Genomic DNA, 16,458 nt, shown 5'->3' on the forward strand with positions numbered 1-16,458 from the left:
AGATATGTACAACTTTGGGTTTTGAATATTTTTTACATTTCCATTCAGTGGGAATGAAACCGATGCAATCTGAGGGGCTTGTTAATTTTCACTGCGGGAGTGATGAAATCTAGTGGTAGTCCTGTAGTAGCTGCATTAAAAAGTTTAAGGAGTCTGAAGCTCAGGATAATGCCCAGGCCTGGTCTCACTGTGAGCCAGCAGCTCCTGTAGTGTAACAACACGTCCTCCTGACTAAAAGTTTCTGAACACTGATCATATACATTATTTTTATTTTTTTTTTTTTCGTAATTTTGAATTTCTCAGTTAAAATATATTTACTGAGAGGAATGTTTGGGAAACGTGTTTATTGATGTTAGAGAGCAGCCTGTCGTGTCTTTTTGAATTGACTACAGAAGATGGGGCTGTTTTCATGGTTGGTCTTGCTGTAATGATCTTTGAGCAGAGGGTCATGTGACGGCTTAAATAGACGGGCCCAAAGAGAGCCACATTCCAGCGGGGCAAAGAGAGAGAGAGAGAGAAAAAAATCACTGATGTGGATCAAGCTTTATCCCAGATTTAGTTCAAATTTAAGCGCAGATCCATCCAGAAGATTTTGAGTCGTGTTGCACACATGCAACCTGATGGTTGGAGCACAGCTAAAGGAAACCTAACATTACTGTATTCAGGTCAGAATGAACCATCAAAGAAACAACTTTAAGTTGATAAAACTGAGGGTTCAGTCTGATCAGTGTCTGGATGTAGAAAAGCTTTTTGCACACAGTTCCTAAGCAGTCTGGAAAACTGATGCATTTTATTTAAGAGGCTTTTTAGGTTTGGGTGAGGAAAGAACATTAATATTACCAGACTCGTTCCTTATTCTGTTCACTAAGAGTCTTTTCCTTCCATCTGTTCAACCATACATTCATTCTTCCATCTTTTTGCCAGTATGTCGGCTCCATCATTATGCATTTCCATCCTTCTTTCAGTGTTTCATCTTGTCTTTCTTGTATTTTTGTCCGTCCATCTGTCCATGTTTCATTTGTTTCTGTCTTCTGTTTAAACTTCTGCATTAAATCCAGACCAATTTGGAAATGTAAGTTTTTATTATTTATACCTTTAAAACCTGTCTTAAAAAGAACTGAGGATTCGGAATATTTTGAGTCTGCATAAAGTCTGGAAATATGGGTAGGAACCCTGTTTACACAGGAGAGAAGTATGTAGTGACAAAAAGAAACGCTGGTTTAAAAGTCAAGTCTTCTTGTGTATCAGTGAAACACAAGAAGCATTAATCTGGCTGCATTAATACAGCCAGATTAATGCAGCGATGCCCTCACATGACCCTAATGTAATTTTTTTTACATTACTCCAGATTTCAAAGTGGTCTAAAAAGCTCACGTGTTACATAGTTGGATTATTACTATTATTAGTTTTTGCCTTGAACCCAGGCATTCACTCCCTCAGTATTTATGCAGAGCTGCAGCACAAACAACAAAACAAATAAGCACATTCACCACAAATTCTTTCAGTCTCAAAATGCTGTAAGTGTGAGGACTGTTTCTGGGTCGCTGCTCACATGGCAGGAGCGCTGGACCACTTTAGTGCGATAAAAGCCGATCTCAAACGTCCCCTTTTAACATCTCTGAAACTGAACAGCAAGCATTGGTTTTACTGTCCCACAGGAGGACGGCTTAGTTCCTCTCTGAACACAGAGCTGCAGTACCCGTCGTTAACACGGGGCAGCAGCAGCACCACAGTTCTCTCCCAGTTGTCCTTCCTCTCAGACCAATTTGAGGCACTGCGCATTGAAGCTGTCTCCCTCCCTGCAGGCCACAGCGTCCAGCAGCGCCTGCTTCTTCTGCGTGCTGCGCGACGACTCCAGTTCATACATGGTGGTCAGGTTGAAGAGGACGCTCTCATGGAGGTACTGGGTGGGGTCCTGCTGAACCAGGCCCTCCAGCTGGCCCAAGGACTCCTTTAGCCGGCCCAAGTAGAGGAGACACACTGCAGCGTTGTTATTTGCCTGTAAAAACAAAAAAACAAGCAAACAAAAAAAAAAAAAAAAAAAAAGCCCGTTCCATAGAAATTAGTTGGACATTTCAAAGATATTTGAAATGTTGTATTTTCCCCTGGGTAAAAAACAGAAAATCCAACCACACCAATTAAAGCTTCTAATGTGTAGACTCTAATACTTATATAGTTATACTTACAACTGGATTTTTTGGGTCAATTTTTAAAACTTCAAGGAAAGTTGCGTGTGCTTCAGCGTAATTATTCTGACTGAGGTAGACAAAGGCCCTGAAAAACAGGTAGAAATATGTTACACTCGGATATTATACTCACAAATTAAGAAACAGAAAAGCCAATCGTTTTATTCATCCACTGCCCATGTCCACTTTGTTGCTGCACACTGCAGATCAGCTGGCTAAAGACAAACTAAAGACAGCACCATCGATCTCTCTTTCACAGGTAGTGCTGTTTTACAATTATGCTTCTGGGGAGCAGTGGTCTGCAGGCTAGCTAACACAGCAGAACTTGATTAATTAATTTAACACGAAGGCACTTAGATCAAGTTATCTGTATAGTTGTTTTTTTTTAAATATGTCTAAATACAAAGCAAAACAAACAAAAGAAAAAACTCAAGTTCTTATCACAATTTCATGTTGACCAATTCATAATAATTATATTCAGGTAAAACATGAAATGTCAAGTTTTTCCCAACAATGGAATTTCTTTTAGTTCAGGATTGAGTTACAGAACAGTAGTTGTCCCCTGCATTTCTCTTAGATGTTAACGTACTTCCATTAGTATTTCAGGGTACATAAAACACATAACAGCCATTGGCATGAAAAAACAAATCACTATAGTTCAAATAAATTCCTGTAAAAATTACTCTGTAATTTTGTGCATCTTACTTCAGAGTTTCATTCTAGTTAACCAATTCCGTTTAATTTGCAACATGATCCACACTGCCACCTGCTGGTCACACGGCACAGACTAGTTTTTTTTCACTGTAATCCAGAGGATGAATTAGCATTTTAAATTTTTATTTTAATATTTTAAAAACATTGCTTCAGATTATCTCTGTAGTTCTGATGATATGAACTTTCCTCCCAATTAACTCAATAAACAGCAGCAAATCCACAACAGAACACCAAAAAAAGGGGAAAAAACATTGTCGCAATCACCCAAAGTTCAGACCTTTTACTGAAGTAATCATTAACACATGCTGGTGTTATTTAATACTCTCCACCACCTCAGGCTAGAGAGCAAAGATGCTACCTCCTGTTTAGAAAATCAGGCACAAATTTGTGTATTCTGTCCCAGATCAGCACAAACTTTACCCCATAGGTGCGAAACATTTGATCTGCATGTACCTGTTCATTAGAACGCATGTAGCGTGACTGAGGTTACTCCCTTTTGTCTCGTAGGCTTTCTCCACGTCCAGGAAGTATCTTTCTGCAGTTTTCACATCTCCAATCTGGGAAATAACAAAGCAGCTGTACATTAACTGCTGATCTATGTCTGCCTGAAAAAAAAACCTAAAGAAAACAGGGAAGGAAGAAAAATCTGCAAGGAAGAAACATCCTTGCAGAAAAAAAGATCTAAACACTGTTTTGGAATAGAAACCCATTCATTCTCTAAGTTATTCAATCTGCTTCCAGCAGCAACAAACCACAATATTACATACAAATTCAACAGAACATTTTTGCTAGAGTAGTTGCAACATATAAACGTTTAGCAGTGTTTTATATGTACATAAAACATCTGTTAGATGAAAGACAAATGAAAGTTGCATCTGGAACAAAATGCTCTTTGTAACTTTACTCTCACAAATTTATGGTAATCACAATACCACTCAGCTTGGACTGCAATAAGTGTTTTCTAATTTTTAAAGTACCATGCATTCAGGCTCTCTATGCCTGTAATATATGTGGTGGCACTTGTTTAATGCAGCACAAATATTAAAAAGGTGGCATTATGGTAAAGTCATTAAGCAAGTACAACTAAGTTGCTTGACTGCCAAAAATAGCAGGGTCAACATTTTTCAATAAAATGTTGTTGCTGAGAAAGAGCTGCATAGACCTCTTGTTTTCAGGGGGTTTTGTTTAGCATGAACCCAAAGCTGAAAGACATTAACACTTTAAAAAATATATTTATTGCATGTCAAAAGAAAAATAATCCTCTAACATAAAAAATAAGTCAAACCATTCCTGCCTTTAAAAAGAAAAATATGGATTGCTGGTTTACAGTCTTGCATTTGCACAACATTAATCAAAACCTCTTTAAGAGAAAATAAAGGGGTTTTTATTTTTGGTCTATTGGAGCATAAGGCATACTGTGCAAAGCTAGGATAATTAATTCTGTGTCCAGGGAGTCTTATAGTCCATTCGTCCATCTGGTGATGCACAGACCTGCAAGAAGATGCGTCCGATTCCACTGAGCAGCTGCACTCTCTGCTGGGGTTCATACTGGATGATGGAGTGATAGGTCTCCACTGCCAGAACATAGTCCTGAGGACAAATAGGTTCCAAGATTGCATTCAGTGAGTGGGAACAATGAGTGGAAAAGGAGTGAAACAAAATACAAGGGTGGAGAGAGATAAACAGAGCAGAGTTTGGAAAGAGCATAGTCAGACAGTTAGCAGGACATTGAGACCCTCCACCCACGCCGACGATGTGCTGCGACGCATCGCTCACTTGGTGACTTGAAAGCTGAGCGACAAGATGCAAAGAGGTCAGACAGGGGTGTGTGTGGACTCGGTGTGTACCGAGCTGAGAGAGGGGGCACGGGAGGAGTGTACTGAACATGCATGTGCATATGAATGCACTCAAACTTTTGACTTTGCCTTTAAATTGAGTTTAATGTGGACAGAACCTTCATTTCTTTACATTTTGATTCCAGAAAAGGCAGAATTTACTTGACGAGGTTCTTTATCTAAAATTCTTCAGGTTTCTGAAAGGTCCTTTAAATGCTATTTGTATATTTTGGCTATTTTTCACAAATTTTCTTAACATTTCTTTGTACAGTTTTTTGTATGTTTCACCCATCTCTGAGTCATGGGTCTTGCATAAAAAGCATTCTAAACTCAATTTTTTAATAATAAAAAAAAATTATTAAAAAATTCTGTTGGATTTACAGGATGTTTGTCATTTGCTTAAAAAACTACTTCTACATTATCATTACTTTTATTATAATTATCTTCTTCTTCAGGATGCCTGGAGAACTGATCATCAGGAAAACCTAGAAGGACTCGAACTGTTGTGAAGCAAAGAAAAATAAGACAAAACTAAAAACTTACAGAGCAACATTATGGGAAAAAAATCCCTCATATAAATCCTAAATTGTAAAAAAAAAAAAAAAAGCAGATTTTTGTTTGGGTTTTTGTGATCTTTTGAAGGAGAAGTATTTACATTTTGATTCCAAAAAATGCTGAATTTACTTTGCGAGGTTCTTGATCTAAAATTCTTCAGGTTTCTGAAAGGTCATTTAAATGCTATTTGCATATTTTGGCTATTTTTCACAAATTTTAGGATTTTGCAATCCTAAAATGCAGAACCGGGATGCTGGGGATCAGAATCCAGGTCCGGAATGAAACTGCACTGACTGTAATCTCATGTCTCTGCAGTAGATGGCACTGTGTTTCTCTCTTCAGCCTGATCTGAACCCACACCACTATCACCTCCCCCCTCTTTGCTCTCCGCTCGTTCTTTCTCTGACCAAGAATCCAATTAGTGGTCAGTCTGTGGGGATTTCACTGTGAATCCACCACCAGCCTGGCATCAGAGATCTCGGAGACTCACACCCACAGTGACACACAAACACACGCACCCACCTTCATCAGCAGCAGGCAGTTGGCCATGGAGTACATGACCCGACTGAGACGAGACCTCCACAGCTTTAGGGATGCTATAAACAGGAAAGAGACACGGTGAAAAAGGGAGGGGTTCAATGACTTTCTATTTTCTCTCCTATCGCTTTTTGGGTATTCCTGAGATATCCTAGTTTTCTGAAAAGCCTCCACACTCTTCACTCCTCCGTCCCTTTCATTACAACCAGCTGTAGCACCTGGGTTATTTTAAGGCGAGGTGCTGAGGAAGACACTGCGGCACATTTCCTCTTTGTCTGCTGTGGGAAGAGCCTGTTACTATTCATCACTGTGTTTGTGGGAGACGGAGCTGAGGGAAGAGCTAATCACTCAGTGGGGTTCTGATGTGTGAAGGCAAGGCCCTGCGTTATCGACTGTCTGTGTGGGTAGGAGAGAAAGAGGACACAGCCATTACGCTGCTTTTGTTAGGAGAAACCGGCTGAACCGAGGCGCCCTCACGGATACAGTCATACATGAGTCACCCAGCTAATTTTCCAGTATTTAGCTCAGCTGAAGCTATCGGTGGGCACATTTTCGAACTGATAAACAGATGCTGAAGAAGTATTTAGAAGCTACATGGCCCCGATTCTAGGTCAGATTCAAGTTGCGTGGAGGCGGATCTGGGTAAATTTCCCTCGCACACTCCAGTGCAGATGTGAGTGGATTGGCAGGATTGATCCGTATTGATCCAAATGGCGTGAAGAGCTGTAGAGAACATTTAACATTCAGTGAGAGCAGCGGAGTAGTGAGGGGCTAAACACTTTTACTGCATAGGTGTGTGCTTGAGACTGGGTGGTTGTATGTGTGGCTGAGGTATGCTGCAGTCCTGCGCCAGGTGTGCATCTGGATTAACTGTTCAGGCCCGTGACCTGACTTTCCTCCCACGATGCGATGCAGTCTGGGAACGCAGCCAGGTCGGATTCTCTGCGGTGTGTTTGCTTACCTTGCCTGTTCTCCTGTGCTAGGGTGATCATGCTGCCATCCTCTGCCAAGCCTTTCTCCAGGTTTTCCAGTATCTGTGCAGGCAGGGGATTTAAATTAGTGCCTGCATTTTAAATAGCACAAGCATGTTAACAAATAAAATGAGTTCTCAGATTATATTTAGGCTTTTTTTTAAGTCAGGGTTTCTGCAAGTCTCAACAAATAATAATAATAATAAAAAAACCTTTTCAACACCATTACTGTTTAAATTTAATTTTCAACAATAATTGTAAAGAATAAGCTACAAACCAAATCAAATAATTTTGAGCTGAGTTGAACTTTTACACCTTCTATCATTCAGCTTACTTCATAACAATTACAGACAACAGGTTTAAGTCAAATACGGAAATCTTCATTTCAAGCCAAATCTTGTTTAATACATACTTTTAAACAAAATAATGCATTTACATTTCAACTGCTAAAACATTAAAAAAGTGTCTTTGAGTAGCAGAAACTTTATTATAACAAGAAAAGCAATATTAAAATTAAGGTTTAACTAAATATAGTCTAAAAAATGTAACACACACATATTTTATTTTATAATACTCATTCAATGCCACACTTACTCGTACCCCCTAATAATTCATGTAAAATAAATTACATCGATATTGATATTTTCAGTTCATCAGTGTCTTGGCCGATTTCTCCCTATTTTTATTTTCTGGACAAAAAACTAATTTTATCTGGCTGTAAGTTTAGTTTTTAAGACTTTTTCATTTCTCTACCTGGGGTGGCCAAAAAACATATTTTTTCTACATATATATATATATGTATGTATATATTTCGAGGTGTACATTTATTAGTTCAAAAACTTTTAGTATAATATTTAATACAGTTAATGCCACTTTATTATTTTCTTTGGAAAATTTTTGAGGTCAGTTTTTAATATCTACTATTTCTATGTAACTTCTTTGTATATAAATCCAGTGAACATATCCATTCTATATTTAAGAAAGATATGTGGTTGTATAGCATCAGCTAAGTAGCTAAAAAGAAATTTCAGTTAATTAAAGCTGAAGTTATTTTTTAAGATTTTCATCTTTCAAAAGTTAAATAATTACAGTAATTCTAATTAAATTAAATTAAAGTATCTTTTCTGTCCAAATCCTACTCTGTCAGAACATTTACGTAGCCAGGTTTAGGACCAAGATTCTTTAAGGCATAATTATTTTTTATTATTATTTTCAAATTCCTGTGTTAAATAGTTTTTAATGCTCATTAATGTTATGCTAACTTAAAACTTCATTATTATTAAAATATTAAGTCTGCTATTGTTAAACACAATCTTTGAGAAAATGGAATAATCTTAAAATCTTTAAGAAAATCTCATGTTCATTTTAGAATTTCCAACAGCTTAGAGGCTTATTTAACCACTCAGAAATGTTATGCAATTATGCTACTTTTATAAATGTTTGAATGAATGTCAATAAGCAAAATAGAAACTTGAAATCCATAAATGATTGTGTCAGATACTAAATTGTTTTTTTTTTGCAGAAATGAATCTTTCTTGCTTTTGCAAGAAAAAAAAAGTTTTTATATACATCATGTTTCTTATTTCTGTACTTGTTCAGACCTAAAATACATATTTTTCAAGACACAGGGTGCATTCCAGATTAATTAAAATATCAACATTTTAGGGAAGTTTAGGGACTTCGAAGATTGTTAGGAGACTAAAAACTTCATCTTGAGGCTGTGTGTTTGTGTGTGTGTGGACGTGTGCGTTCACTAACAGCAAGGCAGACAGTTTTGAGGTTGTGCAGGCGGTCCAGAGCCTCCTGGGGTTTGGATAGGTACTGGGGAAGCTCGGCGTGCAGCAGCCGCATGGAGAAAGGCACCATTGAGCCTGGATGAAAAACAACAACAACAAAAAAGGGTGGAGATGGGTGGAGGGAAGACAGGAACGGGAGGGAGAGAATGTGTGAGGAAGAGGGGACAATATGGAACGGGGTGGGATGGGAACGAAGCAGGAGAGTGGAGACAGAAAGATGAGAATATAAAGCCATCCACCCACACACAGACTGTACACAGCCCTGGAGGCAGGAACCTACAGATGGCACCGAGCTACGTATGGCTGCTTATTAAAGCCTCTCATCTCTCCATCTCTGTGTGCCGCACAGCTCCATCACTCATCTGCCTGCCTCATCCCTCTGCCTGCCTCTACATCATTCACACTCTTACACACACACACACACACACACACACACACACACACACACACACACACACACACACACACACACACACACACACACACACACACACACACACACACACACACACACACACACACACACACACAGTATGCAGACAGACAGACACACACACCCCTGAGCAAAAGCCTGTGTTCAGGTGAGTCCCCAGGCTTTGATCAGGGTCTCTTTGATACTGTCATCTGATCTGAAACTCTGCGAGCTACTCCATCTTTGGCTGCTGCTTCTGCCAGTGTGTATCTCAATTTCTATCTATATTCTCTATCCGCTGGTGTTCGCCATCTAAAAATGGAGGCCATGATACACTCTTGTTTTCCCCCATAACACATACCGTCTGCGATTCTGTCCTGTTTTACACAGTTTTATCTTCTGAAGTGATTCATTACTCACTTCAGTCTTTTTGGGCTCTTGTAGTTGGAATCAGATTAAAATTTCATTTTTACTTCTCGGCCAGAACTTTTGTTAGCTAGAATTTGGTGTTTTTTGAAAGTTTCTTTGGCAGTATGGATAGTTATTTCATTAAAATAAAATAATCTAGGCATGCTTCTTTTGTGAATGAATAGCTGCTGTAACTAGAACATGTCTTAACTCTGTAGTCCTCATAACACCAGGGATCCTGTCTTTTCAACATTTACAAGCAGGTCACTGTGGTTGTTGCTTATTATGTGCTTGCCAGTTCTTTACAATGCTAAAGAAACAGGTTGGCAGACTCTCCCATCAACCTTCCTTACTGAAACCATATTACTGCGTTGGAAAAAGCTCTAGTTTTAGTCTCAGTCACACAGCTTTCTATGGAGGCTAGATACTAAGAATCAGAAACATTTCCATTGCGATTCTGTACAATGACAATAGAGTCTGATTCTGATGGTTAGGTTGACAGAAAGACAACAGATTACAAACTTTTCTATAAAAATAATTTTGGTCCTTTAGATTCTTTAGCATTTTGTACTTATGGAGTCTTCTCATTCTAGGCTTTAGAGGACACAAAAAAGAACATGGAAAATTTCATACCAACCATATGTCAACAATTCCCATGTGAAAGGCAGAAAGACAGCAGAAAAGCAATAGAATGATGATGTGAAGTTTTGGTAATATTTTTCTTTAGTGCCACGTCACAGTGTCATCTACAGTTAAAATTCTGTTCATTCAATTTCTGAGTGCAATGAATGTTAACAAAAACACAACACCAAGGCAAAAAAAAGCCTCTTCTTACAAACTTTAGAAGCCAAAGATAATTTTGTCTCTGCTTGCTGGTTTTAACATATCTGAAAAAAAAAACAAAAAAACATTTTACACAAAATCCATTTGGGTGAGTCAAAATAAATGGTAATGATCTATTTCAAAGAACTAAGATTTTTCATATTTGTGATAAAAGCATAAAGCTTTGAGTAAACCAAGGGCGCAGAACTTTGAGGAGTAAAAAATGTCTGAATATGTTGGGAACAACATGAAACTGCTACTGCGGATGTTACCCATTAGGCTTTTGCTAGTTTATTTAAGAGTGGTTGTTGATCACATCAACCTTGTTGACTGACTAAGGCCTTTTCTCTGCCTACATCTCCCAAAATGCAAGATGTTTAATGTTTCATTAAACATTGGCGATTAATGAAATTCTACATCCTATTGGACATATTTTCTGTTAAAATTGATCACAAGTCTATTGCGACAGATATCATTACTGTTTTATTGCCCACCCCTACCTAAGCGCTTCCACTGAAAGAGTGAAGTTACCACTGTCTCCAAGTTTTCATTTTATAAACAAAATAATAACAAACAAACATCGACTTTTTGTTTTATTTGAGTGCTTGGTCGATCTCAATCCTTTAGAAGAGAGATATATGGGGCAGTCGTGACTTAAGGCATACACAGAATGTGATCGCGGGTAATAGATATTCGATGCAAGAGCCGGAGTAAAGACATGTTCGAATTCTGATGCCAGGCAACAACTCACGCCAGTTTGTCTCTGAACACCTAGTAGGGCATAAAGCGTTTAATATTGAGCAATGGAAAGTCAATCGGTGCTCTCTTTAGAAGGCTGTGCAGTGAATCTTCAAATGTTGTGTATGTGCAGCTGTGTCTCTGCTGCTGCCTTCACTGTGGTAGCCCGAGGGGCGAAGCAGATCCAAAGTAATGGGAATACATTAGAGAGCAATTCATGCAGAGGAAAAAAGAGGAAAAACAAAACCAAAGAACTGCTGGAGACAAGTAGAGCTGTTGGAGCTTCTCAATGATACAGTCTAATATCAAGCTTGTGGCAGAACTTTTCTTTGAATATTTAATAGGACAGTGGTGGTGTGCTTGTGTTTCCAAAGAACTTGGTTAAAATGCAGAATCTTCTTCGAGAGCATGCTTTCAGTTTTTCAGAGCTCTTATTAAAAATACTATTAAACTTCAAGTTCTCTGTAAGCAATTTTCATGGAAAAGCTTTTGGACAAATAAAATAGAAAAGTAATTTTGAAGAAAAAAAAAAATCATGGTTGTTCGGCTGAGGAGTACTTAACTTTGAGCATCTGACCTGTGTGGTCAAAACTAAAAGTACTGTAGAATGTTAATGCCAGAAAATAATGTGGTGAATATGCTCGTACCTCTCCTCCCAGGGTAAACAGTTGGATAGTACTCATAGTACAGATCTGGTTGGTCGAGGTTGCCAAAGGGTTCAATCTCCAGTTCAGCATTTTGGAAAAGGTTCAACTTGGTGAGAAGAGACAGCCGCACAAACCAGAGCTGGAGCATAAAACAAACAAATTTATCAAACTAATGTGATTTAATAGATAAAACAACTCTTTTTTTTATCAACCTAAAGCAATGTTTTTATCTTTTCATTTGAGATCAATTATTATACACTTCATTCTGAGCAGTGCCACTTAAACATTATCTGTAATAAAATGCAATTCAACCTTTGCAGATGTACATCAGAAGAAGAAATCTAACATTAACAGTACTAATGCTAAATACTAAATGGGTTTTATTGGCTGCTAAAGACTAATTAGATTGCAGTGACTTAGAACATTTTTCCTATCATTTCTGCAACAAACAGAAACACAGCAATCGATGGGTACAAACAGAGGAATGGATGAATGAAAAGAAGTCACTACCTGCAGTGAGTCAGTGGTGTGAGAGGTTGGCTGGCCGGCCTTTCCGTATCCCTGACCGTGAGCTGTCAACAACCGTCCTGTCAGATCCACGGCAGCCCGCCAGTTCTTAGTGCTCTGCGGGGAAGAAGAGTCGCAACATGTCAGGGGGACGCCACACTGATTGACTGACTCTGCTATGAATCATGCATTTTGTCTGAAGCAACATTTCTGCTTTCCTCTAATGACAGTTCTGTAGTTCAATAATTCTGCATTGCAATCTGATCTTTTTTAAGGCTCTTTCTCTCATTCACACATGAATTTTTAAAGTTCTAGAAATATGAATGCAGAATGAAAAACTTCAATCCTTGTTTCTACTGCTTATTTGTTATGGAAAAGACCAACAGGAGGTCCAGAGCTTTTAGATGTTGAAATCTAAAAGATGTTGAAATAGAGGAAAAGATCTCCTATGCAAGGAGTAGAGATGTGAAACAAACTGAACTTTTAGCTCAAAGTTATCCTGGAGGGTTTTTTTTTTAGCTAAGGCTAATTATATACCTGACAATTGGAGGTTTATCACAATATGTGGATTTGTGTCTGTATAAATAAACAAAATCAAGTTGACCGTATTAAAGAAAGAGCAAAAACAGCAAAATGAATCCAATTTTAATCTAAAAAGAGGCAAAAGTGGAGCTCAATTAGTTTTTTTTCTTGAAAATGGATTTGGCTAATTTAATGTTTTACCCCTTTGGTCTAGTCAGTAGTCAAAAAATACATTTATCATATGGTGGTTTTAAGAAAAGGTGTCTAATCAATCAGATATTCAGAAATAAAAAAAGAAGGAAACACTGAAGGAAGGAAAAAAGTAAGTGTATAATGTAGGAGGGATAAAGCATTTACTTTGGGGTGAGAAATAAAGCCTGGATAGCCACTTTTTTTCCAAAAGTCTTCTTTTCATTTCCACACTTATATTTTTGTTTCTCAAAAAATATTACTATAACTCTATGAACTTGGAGTTCTTATATATTTATATTCGCATATAAGTTTATTTGGTGATCTCATTCCAGCTCAAAACTGCTGTTTCTTTGTGTCTAGGTAATATAAGGTGAAAATTAATTACAAAGCTTAAAATATCCTAAATTGTATCTTGTAATGAAGATGGTAATCATGGTACTAATAAAAATGTAAGTAAACCCCAATTTTATTTACACTCCAAAGATCACTTCCAAAGATAACCCAAAGTACCTGGGTTACTTTCAGAGACTTGGCGTGAAATTTTAATTTCATTATTCCACACCAAGAATAATTAAATAAGGCAAACTGAAAAATTAGCATCAAACTAATATTCAAAGTTCAATTTATTTTTTTGTGGAACGGATGCAGCAAGCTACAGAGGAGCGCAGCAGTATTATAAATTTCTTTCTATTTTTTTGTTGCACCTAGAGCAGATCATCACAATAACCACACGTGCTGATAGGAATAGACTTATTTCTGAAACTCACAGGAATTCGCTGATTTTGAGGATGTACTCATTTAGATATATGCAAACGTCAATGATAATATCACTACATCTAAGCCTGAAATATAGAAAACACAGCAAATTAAACAAAGGCTGCGTTTTCATGTATGCCGATGTACAAGACGTACGAGCGCACTAAAACCCAGAGAAGGAGTGAATATGCATACAAACACACACAGACCCAGATATTAGCAGCATCTGCTTCCACAGGAGGTGGTACAATAGAGAGAAGAGGAAAGAGGAGGCGGAGGTGTGAGAGTCACCCCACCCCATCAGCACACATGACAAGGTCGGCTTGCCGATTGGGTCCTAAGTGCCGCGCCATTCATCACAGCCAGAGAGCTAATTAGGAGACAGCGAAATAGAGGGGGTAACTTTCTTTCTAGTCATCTTTATCGCAAAACTCATCAGCGTTCTCTTTGTCCCTCTCTGTTGTAGATGCTCTCTTTCAACTTCATCCTTTCTTCCTTTCTTTTTTCATGTTTCTCCTACATTTGTTTTCCCTCCATCTTCCCACTTCCTCTCCCTTTCATCACGGTCTAATTTTTCCCTCCCTCTTCCTCCTGCTGTCATTTCCTCGTGCTTCGCTCTTTCCTCGTCCCGCCCTCCTCCGCTCAGTTCTCCTGCCCTGCGCCAGTAGCTGCACTGCCTCTGAATCTTCATTAGGGGGGGAAATGAAGCTGAAAACGAGGAGGCAGCATGGATGGCCAAAAGCAGCTGCACTCACTCACACACAAGCACATCCTACTACAGTACACCGCTGCCCTGCCACAGGGCATAAAAACAAGACAGGTGTGCAAGCGTTTGTCTCTAAGTGTCTTCGTGAGGCTGGGATTTAGGCTGATTGTTGTGCGATAGCTGCATTCCTCAACATACACACACAGACGCACAGTGGAGACGGGACAGAAAAGGATAAAGGGCTTCAGAGGTGCACGAATGGGATGTGGATGAAAGAAATCTGGCCGACATTAATAGAGGAACAATAAAGGCTTTAAAGCTGGCTACAGGAGGGAAACAAGCAAAACTATAAAAATTGAAACAGGATCTCAGAGTCTAGAGACAGTGGCCAGCGGAGCAGACAGCAAAATGTGGAGGAGACAGTTTATGCAAAGCGGATAGTCAAAAAAAGAAAAAAAAAAGTGCCAAAGCCTCAATAAGTGAACTTCAGCTCAGTCCTTATGCAACGATGCAGCATCACACCCTTGCATAACTCAGTGCTCTGATATTATCTTACACCACCCTGTAATTTTAGGTCTTGAACCAAACCAAACATTAGAGCCGAAAAAGGAGGTGGTGATTTGAGAAGCAAGCTAACGGCCTGCATTGTTCGAGTGGCAAGGTGACAGGGTCAGGACTCCGCTGAAGATGTAATGTGAGCGCCCTTCGAGTGGGATAATAACAGACATCTGAGGCTCACTGTGATTTAAATTTGAGCAGACCGAGGTCTGACCTCACTGATGAAAAGAAACTATGTGAACAATCATAGGCGGGACTGTATCCAGATGCTAATCTAACATTTAGAACATAAAGGGTCTTTGCTCATGCTGCCAGTATTCATTACAATGTCAGATATAACATGTTTTATCTTTTCAATTTCTCAAGGCCAATTTGGTCGGCTAGCCTTATTCTACCTGCCTGACATAGCCCGCTTTATCTTTGAGGTCAGACTCACTGAAACTCAGCCAGAGAGCAGGGTTTAAGCCACACTGACTTTCTCTATTAGCACACAAGTTGTCTTTATTGATTATAGAAGATTGTCCAATCTGAGAAATAATTTGTCCAACACTAAGAATAAAATTAAAAGAACAAATCTAGATAAAGTTATGAAGAAAAAAATTTATAGGGAGTACTTTTATTTCCTGAGATTGTGCATTTTCTTGTTTTGCTGCCGACTAAAGGATGAATGAGGTCCATTAGTCTATGAACCTGCTGCTGCAGGCCTTCTGAGGAGCAGTTCTAAGCTGCAGTATTTTTGTTATATATTTCCAATTTAATCTTTGTTTAGCCAACTGAAGAAAAAGAAACCATTATGGGTCTTTACAAACAGCAGCATATATTTTAGAAACATTTAAGACGTCCCCCACTGCTCTCATGCAATCTGAATAAGTTAGGCTGCCCAATATGTTACAAATGCATTGACAACATGAGTATGCGAAACATTCATATTGCAAAACACTGTTGCCTAAGACCTTCCAAGTTTTATGAACATATATAGTACATGCTAATGTAATGCTTAGCCAGTCAGAGTCTCATGGCAACCGATGCTCACCCTGGAGACAGATGAGATTACCTAAAACGCTAAAGGTCAAAATTTGAAGGATGCGACGATGAGAAAGAGTGAAAAGGAGAATAAGAGGTACAGATCATATCGTATCAGATATCATCACAATGTTTACCAATATTATCGCTATCAGAAGATTTCCTGATGCTATGCAGCCCCATGAATATGAGGGGGGGAAAATATCAGCTACTGTCCAGGTGAATTTGTACATTTTTAAAGGATTCCAGCTACAGCTTTAAACGACCTTACAAACTGAGCAAAATGTAGTTTGTAAGGTAATTTAAACAAAATTCCTTCAGGTAATAATCATCTACAAAACATGATTAGCAGCAATAAAGTTGCAGCTGTCAACAGGCAACGCAAACAAGCTGGTAGTTAGATAAGGAATTTGGGTTATGCAAAAATGCAATGATGAGTAGCAAACAAGAATTGGAAACACATTGTGTTACCCCATGTTTATGCATGTGGTATTTATAACAGACTCTGTAACTAGAGAGTGGCAGATGACTGATAACATCACACACAGAAAGACTGCATTAAATACTAGAAGA

At 38.5% G+C, this 16,458-nt stretch overlaps 1 protein-coding gene across 2 annotated transcripts in view; it reads right to left on the reverse strand.

The window, feature by feature from the left end:
- Window positions 1-244: 244 nt before the first annotated feature.
- trappc12 (trafficking protein particle complex 12) overlaps window positions 245-16,458 on the reverse strand; it is a 30,184-nt gene continuing 13,970 nt past the window's right edge. For both annotated transcript variants that reach the window (XM_023352671.1, XM_023352672.1), the window contains exons 4-12: window positions 12,132-12,245; window positions 11,622-11,760; window positions 8,557-8,669; window positions 6,789-6,861; window positions 5,813-5,886; window positions 4,392-4,490; window positions 3,354-3,457; window positions 2,187-2,274; window positions 245-1,999 (exon numbers count right to left, since the gene is read on the reverse strand). In XM_023352671.1, coding sequence (XP_023208439.1) covers window positions 1,757-1,999; window positions 2,187-2,274; window positions 3,354-3,457; window positions 4,392-4,490; window positions 5,813-5,886; window positions 6,789-6,861; window positions 8,557-8,669; window positions 11,622-11,760; window positions 12,132-12,245 — 1,047 coding nt within the window. In that variant the 3' untranslated portion in view covers window positions 245-1,756. The remainder of the gene's footprint in view (window positions 2,000-2,186; window positions 2,275-3,353; window positions 3,458-4,391; window positions 4,491-5,812; window positions 5,887-6,788; window positions 6,862-8,556; window positions 8,670-11,621; window positions 11,761-12,131; window positions 12,246-16,458) is intronic.

This window comes from Xiphophorus maculatus, chromosome 19 (genome assembly GCF_002775205.1).
Source record: "Xiphophorus maculatus strain JP 163 A chromosome 19, X_maculatus-5.0-male, whole genome shotgun sequence".
In the NCBI taxonomy this organism is placed as follows: Eukaryota; Metazoa; Chordata; class Actinopteri; order Cyprinodontiformes; family Poeciliidae; genus Xiphophorus; species Xiphophorus maculatus.